At 39.1% G+C, this 21,960-nt stretch overlaps 1 protein-coding gene across 4 annotated transcripts in view; it reads left to right on the top strand.

The window, feature by feature from the left end:
- The window catches only part of PDGFD (platelet derived growth factor D), a 135,721-nt gene that overhangs the window by 96,227 nt on the left and 17,534 nt on the right, over window positions 1-21,960 (top strand). For all 4 annotated transcript variants that reach the window (XM_056489736.1, XM_056489728.1, XM_056489750.1 and 1 more), the window contains 2 exons: window positions 10,789-10,848; window positions 16,089-16,290. In XM_056489736.1, coding sequence (XP_056345711.1) covers window positions 10,789-10,848; window positions 16,089-16,290 — 262 coding nt within the window. The remainder of the gene's footprint in view (window positions 1-10,788; window positions 10,849-16,088; window positions 16,291-21,960) is intronic.

Below are 21,960 nucleotides of genomic sequence, written 5' to 3'. Positions count from 1 at the left end.
AATTTGACTTGTGATTTGCTTGCATACATCTCTATTAAATTTACAGCCTTTGGTTTTGCCCTGAGCACTTCATAAAGTCCATGCATGTCTTCAAAATTAAATAGGTGACAGACATGGCAGTGTTTTAGGTTTGCCCTTAGACATATATATTTACACACACATCTTTTATTACTTGAAGGGTTCCCATCATTTTTAGACTTGATAGGATAAATCTTAGTTGAAAATATTTGGCTAAATGGCACTGTTACATAAAATAACCCCCTGCATGTTGCTGAGCTTTGTGCTACTGACTGAACACCTCCACCAGCCCAGGGCTGGGGTTGTTATCATCATTCTTTGCCTGCAGCTCTATCTCTGTTTTTCAATCCACAGATTTCTCTCCAAACTGATTTTGAACATACATGGAATGCCAAAAAAAAAAAAAAAATCCTATTTCCTATCTCTTGTAATACCAAGAAAAATGCAGTTCTGTTTTCCTCAATTGTCAGTTTGATAACTAGTCAGAGCTTAATTAAGGAAGGTCTGAGCCTGAAACAACATCAGATTTTGCAACTCATCTGTTGCACTGAAAGTTAAAAATAGCTTTTAGTTTCGTGGAAATAGTGTATGTTCTTGTTAGATCATTTCCAGCAGAATCAAATAACATCCAGTTTTTCTGTGACCTGTAACAACAGGTTGTTTTGGTTTTTTTTTTTTTCATTTTAGTAGTTTATAGGAATATAGCTTTATTGTACAAAATGGTGTTTTGTGGGAGATAAAAAAAACTTATTTTCTCGACCCCTTTCCGAACCTGAAGAAGCTTTATTATTTTTTTGTTATAATAATACTTCTGATCTTGGCAGCTGTAAAAATGCTTCCTTTCAATCAATATTTGTCATGTTTTGTAAAAAGCAGTGATAAACTTTTCCTCAGACTGTAGGAATCAGGCACTGTGTTGTCTCATGTGTTCCTTACTCTTGACACTGTTGTTGCCCAGCCATCAGCCATATAAATGAAGTCTAAAAGCAGGATCAGACCCTCTAATGAGGAAGTCTGTGTATCCAGAATTGTCAGCAATTTCTCTACAAGAAATTGGGAATGCTGTGTTGGTGTGGGAACCTAAACCAAGCACAAAGCAATTGCTGCATTTTACAGATGAGGTGGAACTTTTGTATCTGACTGGAAATGAGATCCTTATTTCAAGATGTGCATTGTACTTAGATGTGTGTATTATCTCTGAGCCACCTCTCCTCTAAGCAGGTGTGGTGTACACAAGGTGTTGTGTGCTTATCTTGTGCTGATGGTTAGGAAGGAACCTGAATGTATCAATCATGTTCTTATTCAGGCCTTCCACCTCTTTTTGCATATGCATGAGTTCATACAGAAAAATTGGCATTATTAAGCTCTGAAGAGAGAGCAAAAAGATCAACTCAGGGAAGATAATTTAAGGCAGCAGAAAATAGGACACTCTGCTCCCTATACACATAATTTATCTCCATCAGAAATATGTGAAAATAAGGTGTTTTCCCACCTTAGCAGCAACTCTGTGTGCTGACAGTGCTAGCTCAGTGCTGGTTCAGGTACATTTTCCAGATGCATTAAGGAATAGATTAAAAGCAGAGACAGTCCTTGTAATTCCAGCTGCTGAAATTGGGACTATTACATGGATGTGGGCATAATGCTGGTGCAGTCCAGGTCTAGTCCTCCTGGACAAGGTGGACAAAGATGGACAGGGTGGCCAGGAAGGCTGTAAAAAAGCCAGCAATAAAACTAAAACCAGCAGTAAACTAAAAACCAGCAGTAGAAACTGTGGGTTTGGTACTTTAAAAATGCTGTCTGGTGTTCAGGAAAGACTCAGTTTTTAAACCACAGAGCAAATCCTTTCTGCTGGAGTGTGGGAGCCCTCCCCAGTGTTTTCTCCTCATAAGCCTGCATTGCTGATGGAGGTGGGCAGCTGAAAAGCCTGGCTGGGCAGACCAGCACTGCAAGGCCAGGATGGCAGGGGTCTGGTGTCACTTTGGCAGCTCCAATTTTTATTGATACTGATATCACACCCATTCAGGTTAAACCTAACTGTGCCTGTTGTTGAGAATACCCATCTTCAGTTTCCAGAAGAGCTGCTTGCACTCACAAACATCACTTTTTTCCTGTTAACAACCCTGTTCTGCACCCATGGGAAGGTGGTGAGGATGTGCAGATGCTCACACATCCCTGCCAGTGAGGAAAGGAGGAAAGGCCCTGCCTGTGCCCATGGTCCCTGGGAGGTGGTGCTTTATGGTGATGTGGTGTCCCCTTGGTGGTGATTTGTGGTAATGTGTGTCCTCTTGGTATGGGGAGAGCATCTCCTTGTGCCTGGGGAAAACCTCTGTGTGTGCAGGCATAAGTCACCCTCCATGCTGTGCCACTGTGTCACATTCCAGATTAATGTCATTTTTTTAATCTTTGTTCCATCCAGGCTCTTGGCACCAGTTCCTGAGTCTCTGTGTGCCATCAGATAGAGTTTATGGCTTGTACCTTTTTCTTCACTTACATTCTTTAAAGTGAAAGCCTGTTTTTCTTACCTGCCACTGCTTCTGACCTCTAGCAATCCTACCATATTTCTTTGTATTAAATGATGTTTACAACTTCTTTTTATTTTTTTTTGCCAGTTTCAATTTTCAGTGACATTTTCCAGGTCATTAGTATAAAACTGAATTAAACTGTCTATCTTGATTTTCATGGCTTGAAAATATTTAGCCTATTATAATTTCACAGCCATCCTTAGTCTATTTGGTTATGCTTATATTTAGCCAAAATTCAAACAAAATGTGTCATGCATTAATAGTGGCCCATCACACACCCTCCTGGTCCTGAGATTATGGTCTCAGCTTGGTGTTTAGAAGGATTTTCAAGGCAACTTTTTGGTAAGCTGATCCCAAAACTGATGACATGGTTTAGTTAGATTGTTTGCAAAAGGTGGCAAATATAAGGTGCTTTTTACCTGGTCTTAACTGATAGTGTCGCTTACAATAGATATTTGGAAAATTATGCATAAGAGCAATGAGAAGCCCAGCTGCTCCTGAAGTACTTGTATTTAGCTTTAACAGCAGTGGTGTTTCTGAGGAATAGATCTGGACCTGGAAGTTCAGTTGGAATAGTTTGGTTTTTTCCTTAATTTAGCTGTTCGATAAAACACAAAATCCTCATTAAGCAGTAACCGATGCTGTGTGCAGTAAATTGACTTGCTTTTGATCACATCAAAAACCTGGAAAAGCTGAGAAAATGGTTCTTTTATTTTTCCAAGATTAGCTTTTCTCACTATTTTTATGCTTATTGAATATCTTATAAAACTTGGATAGCAGTCCTTTTTTGTTGTCCTAGAAAATGCAATGCCTTCCAGTCAAAGCAGGAGGGTGAACAAATGCTTTGTTTTGCATTATCTGTGAAACATAACACATGCTGTTGCTGCATGCTTACTGCAGAATTAAACACCATCCTCTGACAGAGAGCTCAAAAACAAATGGATCCTTCACAAAAAATCAATAGGCTGGGATTGCTGCTAGGATAGCTAATGTCCCTTATCAGTACCTTTCTACATTGTGTCCTCAGCTTTAGAATTGAATTTACTTAGCTCCATTAGAGTTTTTTGTTATTATTATTATTGCTTCCATGTTTCTCCCAAATCACATCTGAAAATGTAAGTGTGCATGTCTGAGCACTTAGCAGATCCTCCTGGCAGAACGATGGAAAACTTGGAATATTAAATGAAATTGCACTGTATTTGTTAAGGATTATTTTTCTCTGATTATGGACCATGTTTAAATCTATAAAAAAGTTGTAGAAACTCAAGTGGAAAGAAGTCAGAAAATTAATAGCTTGCTCCTAGGAGGTTTTCTCTCATTAATATTTTCCCTTATATCCCTTATACTGGGGCCTTTCAGTTCATTCCCATTTGGTGTGAGTCACACCAAGAAGGAGGACCTGAAATAACCAGCTGTCACTGCCTTCTGTTAACTTTGAAAGAGTTTTTTGCCCACCTGGACACTACCAGGCAAGTGAAGTATCAGCTTTTCAGTTTTGCTCAGGGCAAGAGGCACCTATTACCAGGGAGGCTGCTTCCAAAACCCTGCCAGTCAGCATGGCAGAAGTTCACCAAAGTCCTCACAAGGGCACTAGATACTGACCTGACAGCAAGTTTTTGGCTCATGGGATCACTCCTCCCAGGCTCTTTTTGCATTTTGATGTGCAGCAGCATCCTGATCAGGACCCCTCTGGATGTTTGCTTCCCACTGCCCTGGCAGAGCCAGCATGGGGCATCACAGGGGGACAGCAAGCCCTGCAAAATGAGCTGCCACCATGGCCCAGGTGTGCTTAGAAGGTGAGCAAGGAGCCCCACTGCCTCCAGACTGCTCCACTGTCACTGCTGAAAGATGGGCACTGTAGACATAGGGGACCAAGGGTCACTTCTGAGGGCAGGACTGCTTTATATACAATGGGAATAGAAAGGGAGTGAGGAGCAGATGCAGTGTAAGTGTAATGCACCTGGATTGCATCCCTGGATTGCAGTAAGGTGAGCCAGGGCTCAGTGGAGATGGTGCATGGATGAAGGATAGCCTGGAATGGAAGGAAATGCTGTCTAGCAAATGTGGTTGGACTTCAGAGGAGCAGCTGTGTCACACAGGAAACAGTCCCTTGTTCTGGAGAAGATGGCACATGGCAGTCAAAGGGCAGGAGTATTCAGCTAGGGACAGCTTGCTAATAGGAGCTTCTAAAAGGTTGATCTTATGGTCAGTTTTATTTTTGGGATGTTTTAGGGACAGCACTGCAACCTGCAGAGTAGCATTTAATGGTTTCTGCAGCACGCACAGTGCTGAAGTGCATTGCTCATGAATGGGAAAATCAGAGCATCAGAGAGGCAAGCTGGATGACCTTGAGCAGCACAGAATTGATTTGCAGTGAAATGGAACAGCCCAAAAATGAGTAAAGAGGTCACTCATATAGAGATTAATAGCAAAAATATTTGCTGCTAAATGGCATATCACTGGTTATTGAAGAGGGGAAAAGAAAATTTCTCAGTGTACTAGGCATGAGACCAATGAGGCTGTAGTTGCATCTTTTCTGGAATACTTTGTACAGTTCTGGTCTCCATGGTACAGAGTTACCACATTTTTCTTGGACTGAGTTCAGGGACAATGGGAGAGAAGAGGACATTTCTTACTAAGGGCCAAGACAGCTTGGCTTGCTTAGTGTAATAAAACGGATGCTGAGAGGAGATATAACATCTCTTCAGAATTGCTGCAGGAAGCAAACTTGGGAGGGGAAGAAAAGGATAAAGCTGGTACTTACATAAGTGCAATAAAGATAAATTTAGCTTGGAAACAGCCAACCAGTCTGAGGGGTTTGGAAGAGACAGCCTGGGAGAGCCTTTCAAGTTTTCTACCCCAGTGTTTTAATTGCATAATCAAAATTTGCCATTCAGATAAAAATGGCAAAGGAGGAATTGCAGAATATTTACAATGAATGTTAGTTGATTTGTGTGTTTTGTTTATAATTGCTTAACTGCAGTATGCAGCAGATTAGCTATTAGCAAATCTGTTGTACATGGCGATCTGAGGACAAGCCTCTGTGATAAATGGAATAAATGAAGGTAATGCACAATTTGCACAGCATGGTAATGAAGTCCTGCACATTTTCTTGTGGGTATAAGTAGCAAACAGGATGCTCATAGGCATAATAGTGTCAGCTGACATCTGAATTTTCAAAGGAATAGCTATCATGTCATTTGAACAAGTATTATGTGACCTTTTAGACAGATCATTTAAAAATCAGTGTCTCAGACATGTTTCCACTAGGTGAAAGATGAGGGGAGTATTGACGAAACACAGCTTGTTAAATATATTCTTCTGCTTCAGTCTTACCTCAGCTTTTGATAAAAAAATGCAGCGAACTGCAATTAACCTAATCATTGTTACAGCCTTAAACTTTTGATATTTTACATATCTTATGTTTCCTGTTCATTTATAGCTAGTAAATGTGTCAGAAAAAATCAAGAGGAATTTTGTATGTTGCCTTGCACTAATATTAGCTTAGCTGATAAGGTTATAACTACTGATATGTAGTGGCAACTGGGCTTCAGAAATTCAATTTATGTCTTTTTTGAGGGGCAAGAATCACACTATTGCCTTTCAGATCAGACAGTTTGATGGCTGTCTGACCTTTTGCTACTGACTTCAAAATACTGTTGTCATGGATGGCCTGCCTTTATGGGTCTGCATCAAAAAATAGAAAAGAAAATTCCATATGATTAAAGTTATTTGTTAATTTCTTAGCTGGTCCGGTAATAGCTGGGATCAGTGGTAAAATTTACTCATACTTCCAGTTTGCATATTTCTGCCTTCACATTTCAGCTACCTGGATTTGTCAGTGCTTGTATTGCCAAATAAAAGAGCTTGTTGACATTGATAGTAGGCTCTTTTAGCAGAGTATGGGTTATTAACAGGAGAGACAAGGTCAATTCACACCTAACCTTCTTGAAAAACACTGGCCCACACTTAATGTTTCATTGCAAGGCATGATTCCCAGATTACAAACCATCATTGTTGCACGCTCTCCGAATTCAGTAACTTTTATTTTAATGTCTGGTCACCAGAGCTGAACAGAGTAAGAAAAATGCAGGCTTCCTAGTAGCCTGCTATAGGTATCTTTCAGAATCCTTAAGAGGTATTAATAAATACCATTCTGACACTAAATTGAAACCCAGTGATGTGATGAAAAAAAAGTATGGTACAAGAGAAAGATATTTCAAAGCTTAAATTTATATGTTTATATTTATAGAACTTGGAGTGTACTAAAATGCTATATGGGAAATTAAATTTAATCAGTTGAAGTGCACAACCTTGAATATGTATCATAGCATTTTTTTGAATGGAGCTATGACTTTTCTTCTGCCTCTAACATGTAGTACCATTTCTGTTATACAGCATGTTCTGACTTTGGAGTTTGCTTGAAATATGTGTCACTTTTTATAGGAAATGTAATAGCTGCACATTTAATTGTTAGTGTGAATATAGGTACTATTGCTCATGGGCCCTAATCAGTCAGGAGATCTGCTTGGACTCTTAATCACAGCTCTTTTGAGAGCCTCTCCCACTCACTGAAGTGGAGAGCATCACCTCAGCTTTCATGGGCAATATTTTGTCGTTGTTTTGTCAGATGAACAATTTTTTTACCAAATCTAATCCAATCACCCCAGAAACCTGCAGATTAATGAGAAGAATTGGCAGAGAAGCTTGTAGAGGTGTGGGGCTGCTTCTTTGCACTGGAGAGAGCTGTCAGAGTGCTGTGCTTGTCCTGTGATGGTTATTGCCTATCCCAGGCATCCTTCTCATAGCAGTCATGCGCCAAGATGACAAAAGACTAACCTACAATGAAAAACTACATTAAAAAGGTGAAGAACCACAGTGCTTCTTTCTTCTAATTTTAGGACCAGGCAGTAACTCAGCATAGCTGGGAGGACTCGCATGTTTTGCCACATGGGTGGTACAACAAAGCGAGTCATGCATGACAGCATGCTTCTCAAACTGGCAAGCTTCCCAGGCACATCCCTGGTGTTTTCCTGCTGCCTCTCTGTTCCTACTGACCCTACCAAGCCCCATGGATTCAACACAGCAGAGCCTGTGCTGCTGCAGGTCATGGACCCCCAGGCTGTAAATCATCTTCTCAGGAGCCGGTGCTCTCTGGATCTGCAGTCTCATACATCATTGGTACCTGGGATTTTGCATCATGATCTCCACTTGAAAGTCCTGGGTCAAACACTGATTATTCCCTGTGACTCCTTGTCACTTATTGCTGATCAGTGGTGGGAGACAGGCTATAAAGTCGTCTGTGAAGGACAGAGTAGCTTTCCTTTGTCTGAAACAGAGCCAGGAGCAATATATCAATGTCCATACATATTTAACTCTGAGGACTGACTCGGAATTTGTCTTGCTGAGGTATAATTTTGGAAGTTGATGTTTGGAAGTCATTTTTCTTCATTGAGTGTAGGTGCTATCAGAAGATGATAGGCAGTCCTGTTGTTTTGCCTGTATTTTTGCTGTTTGTAGAACAGTTAATTCAGTGCTTTGCTGAAGTCTCTAGTAAAGTTTTTGTTACCATGACACAATACAATAATAAAAGCACTGTTGTCAAGGTGATGTAGCCAAATTATTACCACCCTGTTGTTCCTCATTCAATTCTTAAATGTTTTAACTAAAAGTTTTAATGTTGTTTTAAGCAATGAAGAAACAATGTCAAAACAACAGCCAAGGCGATCACAGGCAGATTCACATGAACAAGGTAGAATGAATTGAACAGATAGCACTGAAAAGAGATTTGTCCTTCAGTTTCTGCTAGGGGCTATGGTGAGAAGGAGGAGAGGGTTTTGTAATGATGAGAACCACTTTGATATTATTATTTGAAATAGCTGCAAGCAGAAGCCACAGATAATAATAATCTCCAAACTGTAGAGGTTGAAAGCGCCGAGAAGCCAAGAATGACTGCAGCTGCCTTGAGTGGTGGTGGAACAAAGCCATAGAGTTGTAAATAGTTTATGCAGATTGAATATAATCAGAGTTGAAATGTGCAGTCATCAGGTTTGAGATCCAAGAAGCAGGTGGTACACGTGTCTATATCAGGATTTTGGAGGGGTTTCCTGGCATGAACCAACTCAAAGAATCACAGACTAAGGAAACAGTTTTGATATCCACATTCAGATAAAACAAATTGTCCATCCCTTTGAACACAAGTCTACAGGCTTCTCAAAACATTCAGTGAAGCAAATTGTTTCTGTTTTAAAATAATACTTTAGAACTCAATGCCACTTTTTTCCTGGAAGTGCTAAATGGAAGCTAATGACAGAGAGGAAATTATTTCCAAGTTTTGCAACTGGCAGCCTTTACCAGAGGATTCACGAACTTTTCAAATACTTTTTTATTTAATTTAAATTGTGACTTGTCAAGAGCTGGGCAAGCAAATGTGTAGAGAATGTGGCCAGGGTAGGCATATTCAGAATGGTGTATGACTTGATTATAGCTTGCAGATCTCTTTACTGCTTTTAAGAAAAAAATCTGCATTGAAAATTTCACCTGTGTTTTTCTTCTGTATTCTTAGCACAAAATGACACATAATTCTTAACATTTTAATTGCTCTGCAGCTTCAGTGGTCACTTAGTGATGGGATTTCTTGATTTCTATTAATCTTAAATACTGAAGAAGAAGAAGAAATAGTAGCAGTATTGAATAAACAATCTTGTGACTTTTGAGGCATTTAAATATTTTTCTCTATCAAATGAAAAACATTAAAAAACCAAGTATATTGATTCTGGATATGAAAGCAGCTCTGTTCCTTCTTGACTAAAGGAACATTTTATTGGTGAATTAGCAAATTATGAGATCAATTTTCTGTTTTCCATTCCTAAGAAATAATTTAATATATGCATATATATATTTGTGGTCCAATACAGGATCAAGTCTAGCGAGCATCGGCTGTGCAGTTTCCTTTCCATTTCCTTTCAGTTGCCAGCTTAAATCAGATACTGAGTCAGTATGAAGTTTTGAGCCAAGGCATTGATCTATCTTCCTTACACCTTTTCATTATAAATTCTATTATTAGAAATGAGAATCTTGGTATGCTGTCACTTCAGTTCCCTTACCTGCATATTCATGCCGATCATTAGCTAGTCGCTGCATGTGTGTGTTTAAGAACCATTCAGAAATGCTGCCTTTTTTTCTCATTTTTCACAGTTTAGTTATTCCAGTTGGAAATGAGTAAAGCTGCCAAAAGATTAAAGAAATGGCTTCTTCATTATTTAAGTAGTGATTGCTCATCACAAGTCAGAAAAGTGGATTAGGATTTAAGTGACCACGTCAGTATCAGCTTTTTTGACATCTGTATCTAAGATCAGCCTCCAAGGCTTCCTTTATAGAGACAATGGAGACAAAAATGCATTTCACGGTGCACTGTCATCCCAAGTAAAGCTTCTAAAACAGATGGGATGATTTGCACCCCAGAAATGCCAGGTTTAGTTGATTGTAAATGGAAACAAGACTAACTAGCTTAGATGCTGGCTTTGTAGATGTCCAAAGACAGATGATGTGAATCCCATCCCTGTACTCAAATTAATCATAAATGCCCAGAGATTCTGTGCAATGACACTGTTAATGAGATTGTCCTGTGGCTGGGTTTTTTGATGTAACAAAACATAGTGAAGTGATGATCATGGACTCTTCAGCACAAGTACCAGAAGCAGTACAGCCATGCTAGCACTGCTTTTCAAATGGATTAAATTACCCTGCTTTTCACCTTGACTAAGTAGAACCAGGGAATTAGCATGTTCACATTCTTTCCAACAGATCATTTGGCAACTGTATTAATGCTCTGATTGTAGACATACAGAGATGGTGTTTAATATTTATGTTGGCAGATGAATGTAATGTCCTTGACCAGATTAGGTCCTGCTATGCAAAGCAGCATATATCAGATTGGTATTGTTATTAGTGTTATTGCTAATAATAATAATAATAATAATAATAATAATAATAATAATAATAATTACACATTCCTCTCCAAGCAAGCTCACAAGGAGTTTATAAACATTGAAAAGGGAGGAACCTGAATGGAAGTAGTTTTACTGAGGTATTGAGGAGTGACAATGGCAAGGGACTTTCGTATTAAAAAGGGTTAGAAAAAGTGACAGATGTTGAATGCTGAAACATTCTGTAGTTAATTTAGATTCTGTAGTTAATTTAGGATATGTCCTTAATGGTGATTTTTCCTGTGTGTTTCTCCCCTTAGGATGATTTCCAGCATGCAGCCTCAGAAACCAACTGGGAGTCAGTCACAAGCTCTGTCTCAGTAAGTAGTTTTTCACTGTTTTGCTCATGGATGGATTCATAGGGTGGATTGAGTCCAGCTCTATAAAATGGCATCTGTACAGAGAAACCATGTATTCACCTTTGAAAGAGGATGAATAAAGTTTTTATCCAACTGATACGGATTCAAACAGTATGTTTTTAGGGATAAAAGATTCAGGATATGCCCTTAGCTGTTGTAAATATGTGAGACAGCCATTAAGAAACATCTCTTGCTTTCAAACTCATCCTGCCAGTGTGAAAATACAAGATACAAACCTAAAAATTTTAATCATATAATGTCTTGACTTACATGGAAGACTATACATAAAGCAGGCTGGCACGAAAATGGATCTGGCCTTTCATTGTCAATACTGAGAATTTTTTAAAAAAATGTTTCCAGTAAAATATTATATATGAAGTTAGATACAGTTACTCCATATTCAGCAGTGAATTGCAGCTTGGAAGAAAGTTAAGAAAGAAAAAAACCCAAGTAATCTAGTATCAAAATTTTCTCTTCATTATATTTGATCTGTGTCATTGGCAAAAAATCTGTCCTCTGCCATTTCCCAGTGCTGGGGAATGGCATAGTAGCATGAGAATTCATAATATGGGCAGTCCTCTTCTGTGTGCTTTGCTGCCTGCTCTCCACCACTTCACAGTTCTTGTTAAGTCCTCTTAAAACACATGAGATGGGGGTAAGTGCTTAAAGCAGACTAGAGATCAATATCTGAAGCATTCTTGGAAGAAAGGTTAGTGATAGCACCTTTGTCACAGTAGCTTCCAGGAGTAGCTGGTGAAGGAGCTGTAAATAAAATATGGGTAAATTATACTGATCAGGGTCCAATCAAGGCAGCAAGTAGAAAGAAAACTCTGTGCTGCCAAAATTAGAAGATGTTAAGCCAATCTCACTTGCGTTTACTCTTGAATTTGCAAATGACACTTGCCCTTCATGATAGGATTCACTGATTGCCTGGAACCAACTGTGCTGAAAGTCTTGAGGAGTAATGTTAGCAGGGCTGAGATCTACTGGATGTGCCAAGCAGGAGATGCTAGAACAGTTTTACTGAAAGACACAAATGCGTTTTTCATTCTAATGTGGGCTTAAAAAAAAAAAATCGATATGATGGAATATTTTATTTGAAAATATGGTAGGCTGATGTTTGAAAAGGTAAGCCTAGGGCTCCCTCATCAGGTAACTGTGTAAATGAGACTAAGCCTATGGTAAATGCCATGTTAGTTAACATCCTTAACATCATAAAGTGTACAATATACCAAACAATAACCCAGTGTCCTTTTAATATTGATAAATCAAGTTTATTTTTTGCATCTTTTTTTTTCTGAAAAATTGTTTTTAATGTGTTGCAGCTAAGTTCAGTACAAATATTACGGGTAGCAAGCTGATGCCCAAGGTCACATGGAAACCTGTAGCTAAACCTTGGTTTCATTGGTTTTCCCATGTCATTCTCTATCTAATAAAATATACTTTCTCCAGCATATTGCACCCTCAAGTCCTTTGTATCCTCAGAGAAGATAAGGCAGCGAGATTGAGCAATTTTTCACAGTCACCAAGGAAAATGTCTGAGGACATTCAAGTTCTTCAGGAGAGAAAGATTCAGGAATTCTGTTATGGTCTTGAGAGGCAGAAGGACAAATTCAGGCCTGTCAGTGTTGGACAGGATGATATGCAATTCTGCTGATGCTCAGGTAGCATGACAGGTCTGAGTTTCTTCTCTCAAACCCACAAGTAACCCAAAGAATTGTTTTAGTATATAGACACACTGCAACTCCCAAAATGAAAATTTTGGAGCAATTCTTTCTTCCACATCTGAGGTCATATTACAAAGTTATATTTTGGTTTGGTTTTTTTGTTCAGGTTTTTTCTCAGAAAGTTAAAAAAAATGCTTCTTAACGCATCATGGCAAACAGGAAAAAAAAGGAAACAAAATGCAACTCCTTATAAAGTTAGTTTCCATTATATGTATAGTAGTTTTATGACCAACAAAAAACTGTGATGCACATTGAATTGCCTGTCAGGCTCACAATAGAGATAGGAAAGTGAAAAGAATGAGCAGACAGAAATTAAGAGCAAGAGCACATACCATAAAAAGATATCTTTGTGTTCCAGTAAATTAAAAATTTATTCAGTGCTTCTAAGAAATACAAAGGATGTACATAATGTGGAAGATCTTTGCTCCTCATTGCTGCTTAGATTTTCTCTTGCCCCCTCTTTGGATGTGATCTCAGAAGTCAGATTACGACAAGCACAAACTCTCCTAAAGCCAGCGCCTCATTCTTGGCAGGACAAAAGAGAGGCAGTTGGGTTGGCAGCTTTGAAGTTGCTTTTGGGCCTGTCACATGGTGCTGCTGCCAGGAGGCTATCTCAGCTGTTGAAATAATTCCTCTTGATTTGGCTGTCACTGAGAAAAAGTTAAGCTTTCTTCTGTGTTTGAAGGAGGCTGCACAGATCCCTTGAGTAGGAGCTTTTATTTGAAAAGAGAATGGGGAATCCCAGCTGCCTGCAGGAGTTTGAAATGCCCTGCATGTTCACAGCTTGACCTCCCCTTCTGTAATGAAATGAACAGTTGAACATGTGGGAAGAAACCTCCTGCCCTGAGTAAGCCACACACCTGTGGCCTGGTTTTTATGCTCCTGTTTCTTCAGCATCCTTGAACGATCTCTCTCACTTTTGGAAGGCAGTCAGGGTCTGATCTTTCCCTGCTTGACTGCCATGAGTTTACCAGGCTCTCCTCAGGAAGAAAGGAGCATTTAGGTGCCTTTCCTTTTGTAACCACAGCAGCTGTGTTAGCACCCTGCATGATGCTGGCTGCAGCATATCTCTTCTGCAACATTGCTTTAGATAACAGTGCTGGGTTCACTCTGCTGGTGTGAGCTTTTTGACTGCTGGGATTTCCATCTCCAGCAATCTCTGATCCAAGCCATGTAGAAGTCAGGAGAGAGGCTTCAAGGTGTGCCTTCCTTTTCAAGGGGTCATGAATTTTTACAGGCCTCTGCACTGTGTTTTGGCACTGCACTAGAGAGGCACTGCAGTCACAAGTGGACCCACTGAAACTTCTTGGGCTGTTGGGTAAGCTGTAAAGTGCAACTGTGCTTTCTTGACTGCACTATTTTTATATTTGCGTTTCTTCTCTTCCTGATTTTTAATAATTTAAAAATCTTTCCATATTTTCAGCAAGCATATGCAGAAAAATGTCAAGAATATTCAGTTTTGTGATATAGCTTATCATTAAATAAAAGTGTTTTATTTTAAAAGCTATATATATACTTTAAAACCATTATAGGAGGAATTGAAGGACACAATCCTGTAAACAAATAAGTGAATTTACTCAAATGAGTTGACCCTCCAATTACGACCCAACTGAGTGAAGTTAATCACAAAGATTAATAGTTTAACATATGCATTTACTTGGGAGATGAGGCAAAACAAGTATTTTGGGAAGCCATTAATTTTAACTGGCTTATTTCTGCTGCATTACTCTAGAGCTGGGTTTTCATGAAAGAATTTCATTTTCTAGCATTTTCTCCCCAACGTTTGAACAAACAATTAATGTACTATACTATGCCTGTTGTTGGAATTGATTGTGGTCCTTTGGAAAGTAAGAGATCTGCATTAATAGTTCTTCTTATACATATTTTACATATTACTTAGCCTTGTGCTTGGATTTGGGAAAAAATGATATAGCATAGTGAATATCGTGATTTTAAATACTGAATAGTGAATAGTGAATATTATAATTCTAAATTGAGAATTTTAAAAATGTTTCAAATATTCTCCAATAAAACTGAAGATGCTGCAGTCATTCTGTCAAATTGTGCCAGAAGTTCAGTGGGAACACTCAGAGAATGGTACTTGGTCCTTACTGGTGGAAAATAAGTTTTCCATGTGGTGTTCTGATATAATTGTGAGGATATTACTATGTTGGTCATCCAAATATTCATTGTTACGTTGCTTAGATCATAGAATTACAGAATGGCTAGGGTTGGAAGGTTCATTAGAGATCACCTAGTTTCAATCCCCTTGCAGTGGGCAGGGAAGCCTTTCATCAGACCAGGCTGCTCACAGCCCTCACCAACCTGACTGTGAACAGTCAGGGATGGGGCATCCACAGACTCTTTCAGCAATCTAATCCAGTGTCTCACCACCCTAGCAGAAAAGAATTTATTCCTCTAATCTAATCCAGACCTGCCCTCTTTCTTTTTAAAGCTGTTCCACCTTGTCTTATCACTACCTGCTCTTGTAAAAAGTCTCTCTTCATCTTTCTTGTAGGCTCTCTTCAGGCAGTGGAAGGCCACAGTTAGGTCACCCTGATGCCTTTTCTTCTCTAGGCTGAAAAATTCCAATTCTTTTAGTCTTTCCTCCACCCCTCTGATCACCCTGGTGTCCCTCCTCTGGACTCTCTCCAGCATTCCCTGTCCTCCCTGTGCTGGCCCCAGAGCTGATGCAGCACTGCAGGTGGTGTCTCACAGAGCAGGGCAGAGGGGCAGAATCCCCTCCCTGGCCCTGCTGCCCACGCTGCTTTAGATACAGCCCAGGACATCGTTTGCTTTTCTGGCTGCAAGCACATTGCCGGGTCATGTCCAGCCTCTCACCCACCAGTATCCCCCAAGATTCAAATATTGTGTTTTTTCTGTTTGTTTAGTAAGTTGTATTTTTGGTAAAAGGTCAGTTCAATGTCAATTCATCAGTGTTCTGTATTACATTTAATTTTGGGTAATAAAGGGCCATTTTTCCAAGTCTCTAACCATGCCAAAATTTGTTGTCCAAATTGACCAGAGAAAGATAGTCTAGTGGATTTTTTTGCATTTGTCTTTCTCTGCTGTGGTTTCTGATTTGCCTTACGTGAAATAACCAACAGAACTGGCATCTCCATTTCTGTGGCCATGGCCATCACAGTGCTTTCAAAGACATTGTCATTACATCTTTGTATATATGCAAACCATCATTCCTTTTGAGGAGTGCATGTAAATACTGACAGTCCACCAGTGGCAGTGCTTTTGCTCCCTGCATCTCCTCTGGGATTTGCTTGGGAATTCCTTGGAATCTCTTCTCCTTACAAAAAGAAAACACAAGGTGTAAGAAAGTCCTGGCCCAGAGACTTGAAAAGATGGCCCTGAATAACTGTTTTGCTCACTAATGAAAGGAGTTGGTCAGTGACTGTTTTTGGTTGTTTGAAGTGGTGCTGTGGTCTGTTCCAAGTGCACTGAGCTGTATGTCACTCTTAGGGGGTATCCTATCCCTCTCCATCAGTGACTGACCCCACGCTCACGGCGGAAGCGCTGGATCAGACCATTGCCGCCTTCGACACCGTGGAGGACCTGCTCAAACACTTCAACCCAGACTCCTGGCAAGAGGACCTGGAGAATCTCTACACAGACAGTGGCCACCATTATCGAGGCAGGAGCTACCACGACAGGAAGTCCAAAGGTAGGAGAAGGCTTTGGGACATACTTATGCCCACTTTGGGACAAGGACAGGATATTCCCTCACTCCTCATAGTCCATCAGTCAGGTATTACATTCTGATGCTCATGTTCCTGTTGGAGTCACAGAGCAGGGTGCCACCTATTAAAACCAGGGATGTGTTGTTTAATCCTTAATCAATTTCCAGGTAGGATCTCACTTGAGAAATCAGACTGAAAACTGCTCTTTTTTGTGATAAATTCACAAATAAAAACAAGGTCCACATGTTAGACAGATGGTTCTCAGCTTTACCCTCTTAAGCATTGCTTTGTGGGTAAAGCATGGGGTTCCTAATTACCTGTGTTATCATCCTTCTTTAAATACCTGCTCAGGGACTGTTCTCTGTTGAGTGAGGAATAATCACTTTTATCACATTGTGCTTAGGGAAGCATCTGGAGCAGACACCTGCATGTGCAGCTGGTTTTTTAGGATGTGAACATCTCACTGTTTTTCATTATGTTGGCAGGGAACATTATTATGGTTTAACATCTTTGTAATTGAGCAAAGCACACATTTCTGGGTTATGTTTCTTGTTTCCTTCTGTTAGTTCAAATCATCCACCAAATGGTAAAGCAAAGGGGCATTTAGCTGGCTGTACAAAGCCATAATGATAAAGAAACACTGTTGAGAAGACACACTTGTGCTCTGGGGTAACCATGCACTGAAAGGCCTGCTGAAATTGCCCTTCATGTGCAGTATAGATGTAGGAGGTCTGTTAGGATTCTCCAGGATGACAATCGCTGTAGTTTTCACAGAAGATCTGAAGAATTTTATTTGATTTCATCTGTTCATGTGTTTTCAAGTTGTGTATTCACATGCAGTCTTCTTTATAACTTTAAAATTATAATGCTCAAATCACAGTTCCAATTCTGTGCAATCTAGTATTTATTTACATCTCAAATCCCATCCCCCCATACCTTAAGCATGTTCTAAGGAGGGAGAGAGAATTAGTAGTTCTGTGTTTGTAACTTACTTGTTATCAAATTATGAGGCTTTGCTCTTAAAAGGGATATAGAGACTGCATCCATATTAGGGAAAACTGTATCAAGAAGTGTTCCTGGCCCTAAAATGCAATCACCATATTGCTAAATTGTCAGCCTGGTCATTGCTGTGCCTGACCAGGATCTGGCAGAGGCCACCTGCTATTCATATGTCCACCTTGACTTGGAGAGTGAGAGATGAATGGTAGGAATGTGGGCTGTCCTGTGGCTGTTGTCCTTGGAGCAGGAGAAGAGCCTCAGGCACGTCCACTGTTTCAGTAGACACAGTACTGGTGTGCAGTTTTCAAGGTTGGTTTTCTTTGTTTCTGGGCTCAGCACTTCAAAGGAATCTGTGATGAAGCCCTTAGCACCCATTCAGCAAAAAGTGAGCCCCTTTACTTTCCTCCCTTTTAGCACATCAAAAATTTCAGGCAACCACTGTAGCCTTGTTGGGGAAAATCTTCACCTGAGTGTCACTGCATGACTTTCCAGAGTGGTCTGATCTCTGTGGGAGTATGTGGAACATGATCTGTGTGTCCCTTATTCATCCAGGCTGGATTTGGCACCAGTAGATATGTATAAAAAAAAAATGAAGGGTCTGTTCTGTTTTTAATAGAAACTGATTAGAATTCTGGATCCTGTACTGATTCTGTTATCCAAATATCCTTTCATTCTCAGATCATATTTGGCCCAGTTTCCCATATATTTAAATACCCACATAAATATAAAATAGCATTTGATTCTTTATTGATGCTAATTACGCAGGCTAGAAGTATCAAACTGATCTGGTAGTGTTCAGAAAATTGAGATGCATAACATTTTCTCCATTTATTATAAATGTAATTCAGTTTCTTGAATAGCAAGAAGCTAAACATTTTTCAGTTACAGTTTTAATACTTGATTTCTTTTAATAGGATTTTTTTGTTGGTGGTGATTTGCTTACAGAAAAAAGGAAAAAAAGTTTTATAACAGTTTTCTATTTGTTTTTAAACTAAAGGCCAAATTCCCTGACTGTTAGCAGCTACCTGGGATAAAGTACCTCACCACAATGAGATCTCTTAAAAATTTCAGTTAAGATTTTTTATTTAGTCATAAAGTTTTGACAAGATTAAAGGCTTGTTCTTGCAGGAGGTGAGGAGTAAGGAATAGCTTTAACAAATCCTTAAATTAGAAATGCTTGGTGGCTTTTAAACACAGACGGTGTGGATCTCTGAGGAATGTTTATAGGCACTGGGGTAACCTTGCAGCAAAGAGAGCAGTAGATTATATCATAATTTATTTCAGATACCTATCTGATTCGGCTTACAGCTTGGGTTTTATTTTTTCCATCCTAAGTTAGAACAGCCCTGAGGTAGGTAAGAACAATTTGATGTAATATCTGCCTATCTCACAGCATTTTGAGACCACGCCATATAAATGGTATAAATTAATCACTAATAATTTCACTCCTATCCAACCTTCTGCCCATACCAAACTCTGGCACAACATTGATCTAAGAGAGGCAGTGTTGCTGAATATTAATTCTGGCAACAGGGATAGGTGATAAATTATATTTAAATGGTATGTTTTCTTAATTTGCCAATTAATAATCTACAAATATCAAGGTCAGATGAATAAGAAGACAGTATTTTATCACAGCTGAAACTCACAGAATCAGGGAATAGATGAAGTAGGAAGACACCTCAAGAACTTAAATGTCCCCCTCAAGGCAGGGTCATCAATAGAAGGTCTCCATCCCAGGAAATGTTCAAAAGGTGTGTGGATGTGGCCTGTGGGGATATGGTTTAGAGATGATTATGGCAGTGCTTGATTTATGGTTGTGTTTTTGATCTTTGAAGGTCTTTTCCAGGCCTAAGGATTCTATGATTTTTTTGTATTTGCACACATTAATATATGCATATACAGATCAGTCGCTTCCTATATATCTCCTGCAAGTGCCTGAATGTTGAAGGGTGTGTGGATTGAATATATATTTATGGTAACTCCATTCAATCTACAAAATCTGATCTCACACCTCTACAATACTGATGCAATTCTATTGAGTTAAGTGCTTTTCTTTCTATTGAAACCATAATTGCATTTCTATTGAAAATTCTATTGCATTTCTCACTATTGAAGTGAGATACTGGTATGAAATGTGTCTCACTAAACACCACATGCAGTTTGAAATTTAATTCTATATATGTTCAGCAAGGTTTGCTGTTAGCCACTCCAGTGAAAGCTGGCTGTAAAATCACAGTGCAATCCAGACTGGCAGAACAGGACAGAAAAGAAAGGGGAAGACACATTAATATTTTCCCAATTCTGAAATGAGGGTCCTTATATAAGCTATAAACTGTGGTGTACACCTACATGAAAATATGATAGACATTTCAAATTACCTCTGCTGTTGTAGATATACTCATAAAGGTTTGCTACCAATTGCTGCATTTTAGAAACCCTGAAAGTACGAATATTCAGCTTTATGTTCATCCTAGGCTCTTAGAAAAAAAGCAGATCATACCCAAGTTTATACTTTAGAATAAAATAGTTCATTTTACATTGCCCTTATATACTGCTGGCCTCAGTGTCACAGTAATTTGGTTATTACAAACATTAGGCATCTCCAGAAAGATATCACTGGCTATTGGGTTATTTAATAATGTTCATGGCAAGAACACAGGTAAAGAAGTAAACATCCAGGCTTCACAATTATGTTGAACTTCTTCCCAAACAGATTTCTGTTTTTCCAGAGAGTCATAAGGAGAGTTCAGATATGTTTCAAGGAAGCATCTTCATCCTAGTTTAAATTTCTGAAAGCATGAATTTATCTGGTTAATAGTATTAGGAGAGCTTCTAAGAGATACCATTGTAAACAGTTGTAAACAGTTCCAACCATCAATTAAACATTATTTAACTTTCCCTTGTTTGCATTTATGTTTTGCTGTTGTATCTGATTTTTTACCTCCCATTGTGTAAGGATTTTTTATTTAAAAAAAAGACCTCCACCTGTGAAATGGGTAGAAATGAAGAAAGAGAGGAAAAAGAAGAAGTTTACTATTTCTCATCATAGAAGTAAATCCGTAGAAGTAAATCATGGTTACCCATAGAAGGGATTGTCTTCAGAAAGGAATGGAGTGTTTTGTTTTGTTTTCCCATAAATAAACCTTGGAAGCAGGAACACATGTAGATAGATACATTCTGATAATTAACAAGACTACCCCTGCCTCTAAGCTCATTTTCTTTTTTGGAAGTGGTACACAAGAAGCCTTTGGCTATCACAGGAAATTAATCAGGTGGGACATTCTTGCAATAGCATCTGTCTGCAGTGACAGCTTTACAAGTTAAATAAATAAACACTTGCTGGCATAACCACACTGCTCTCTGGAAGGGGAGTAGTGAGGTCAGACCATGGGTCTTCACAGAATGTTTCTGCTGTTCACTGCCAAATCAGTTCCCAAGATCAGGCAAGTTTCACCATGTTCTTAACAATTGCTTCTAATTGTCATTACTTAAAATGGTCTAGCAAGAAGGTAAAATTTTAATGTTGTTTCTCAGAGGCTTGCAAGCAGTGGCCAATAAATTATTGCAAACATCCATGTACTCTCTTCCTTGAAAGATTCTGGGATGGCTGCCAGCAAGTTTAAGTGCATCAGACGGGGAGTGCAGGCATCACAGATGCTGAATGGTCGCTCATTCGTGGCAAATTTGAGTATTCAAGTACATGGAATACCTTCTTAAATAGCTGATAATTTAAAGTATTCCCTGTGCTTAAAAAACAGAATACCTCTCCCACCCTTCTTCAGTTGGGAACCAAGTTGTCTGTTGCATGCAAACTGCAGACATTCATTCATTTCACAATCTGATTCAGATCTACATTCCTACCTTCCCCCTCTGTGACAAATGAGATTTTCCCTCGAGTGTTGTGCGATGTAATTGTTGGTCACTGCAGTGAAAGGTTTTCTTATTAAACCCTTTTTTAAAATGCTAGTGAAACTTATAGCTTGTTATTTATCACTGGAATAAGCTGCTCTTTTCCACTGATTACAATGAAGCTGTGTCAAATAGTTTGGCCTGTTTTTGCTACTTGACCTGTACCACAGCTGATAATTGGTTGGCCAGTCCATAATAGGCCTATATATTTTGCCCTTTGTTCCAGGAAAACAGCTATAATCCTACTGAAATCTTGATCTTTCATTCCTCTAAAACAATAGTTGCTGTATTGAGGTTTGTCTTGGTGATTCTGCAGTAAGTGCAAATTGCAAGATCTTCTTAGCTCCCATGAGAAGGATTTAGATAGCTCCCAAGTTTCCAGGTATATTTAAAAAATTCCTTGTTGTCATATCATTAAAATGGCATGTGTAATGGAGCAGTCAAAAGCATCAGCTATATGTGTTGAAGTCTAAAAGCCACAGGGTTTGGTCAAAATTTGGTATGGAGGAGAATTATTTCATCAATGTCAGAGCATTTAGATTATTTAACCAGCAGAAGATGTGACTGGGAAATTATATTTCATTTGTTATTGCCATGTAATTGTGAGGATATCATTATGTTGGTAATCCCAATATTCATTGTTAGATTGTTCAGATCCTAGAATCTCGGAATGGTTTGGATTGGAAGGGACCTTAGAGATCATCAAGTTCCAATGCCTTTGCTGGGGATAGTGACTCCTTGCA

Source organism: Oenanthe melanoleuca, chromosome 1, assembly GCF_029582105.1.
Source record: "Oenanthe melanoleuca isolate GR-GAL-2019-014 chromosome 1, OMel1.0, whole genome shotgun sequence".
Lineage (NCBI taxonomy): Eukaryota > Metazoa > Chordata > Aves > Passeriformes > Muscicapidae > Oenanthe > Oenanthe melanoleuca.
Note: the sequence above shows the minus strand (reverse complement) of the source record. Positions and strands in the feature narration are given on the sequence as shown.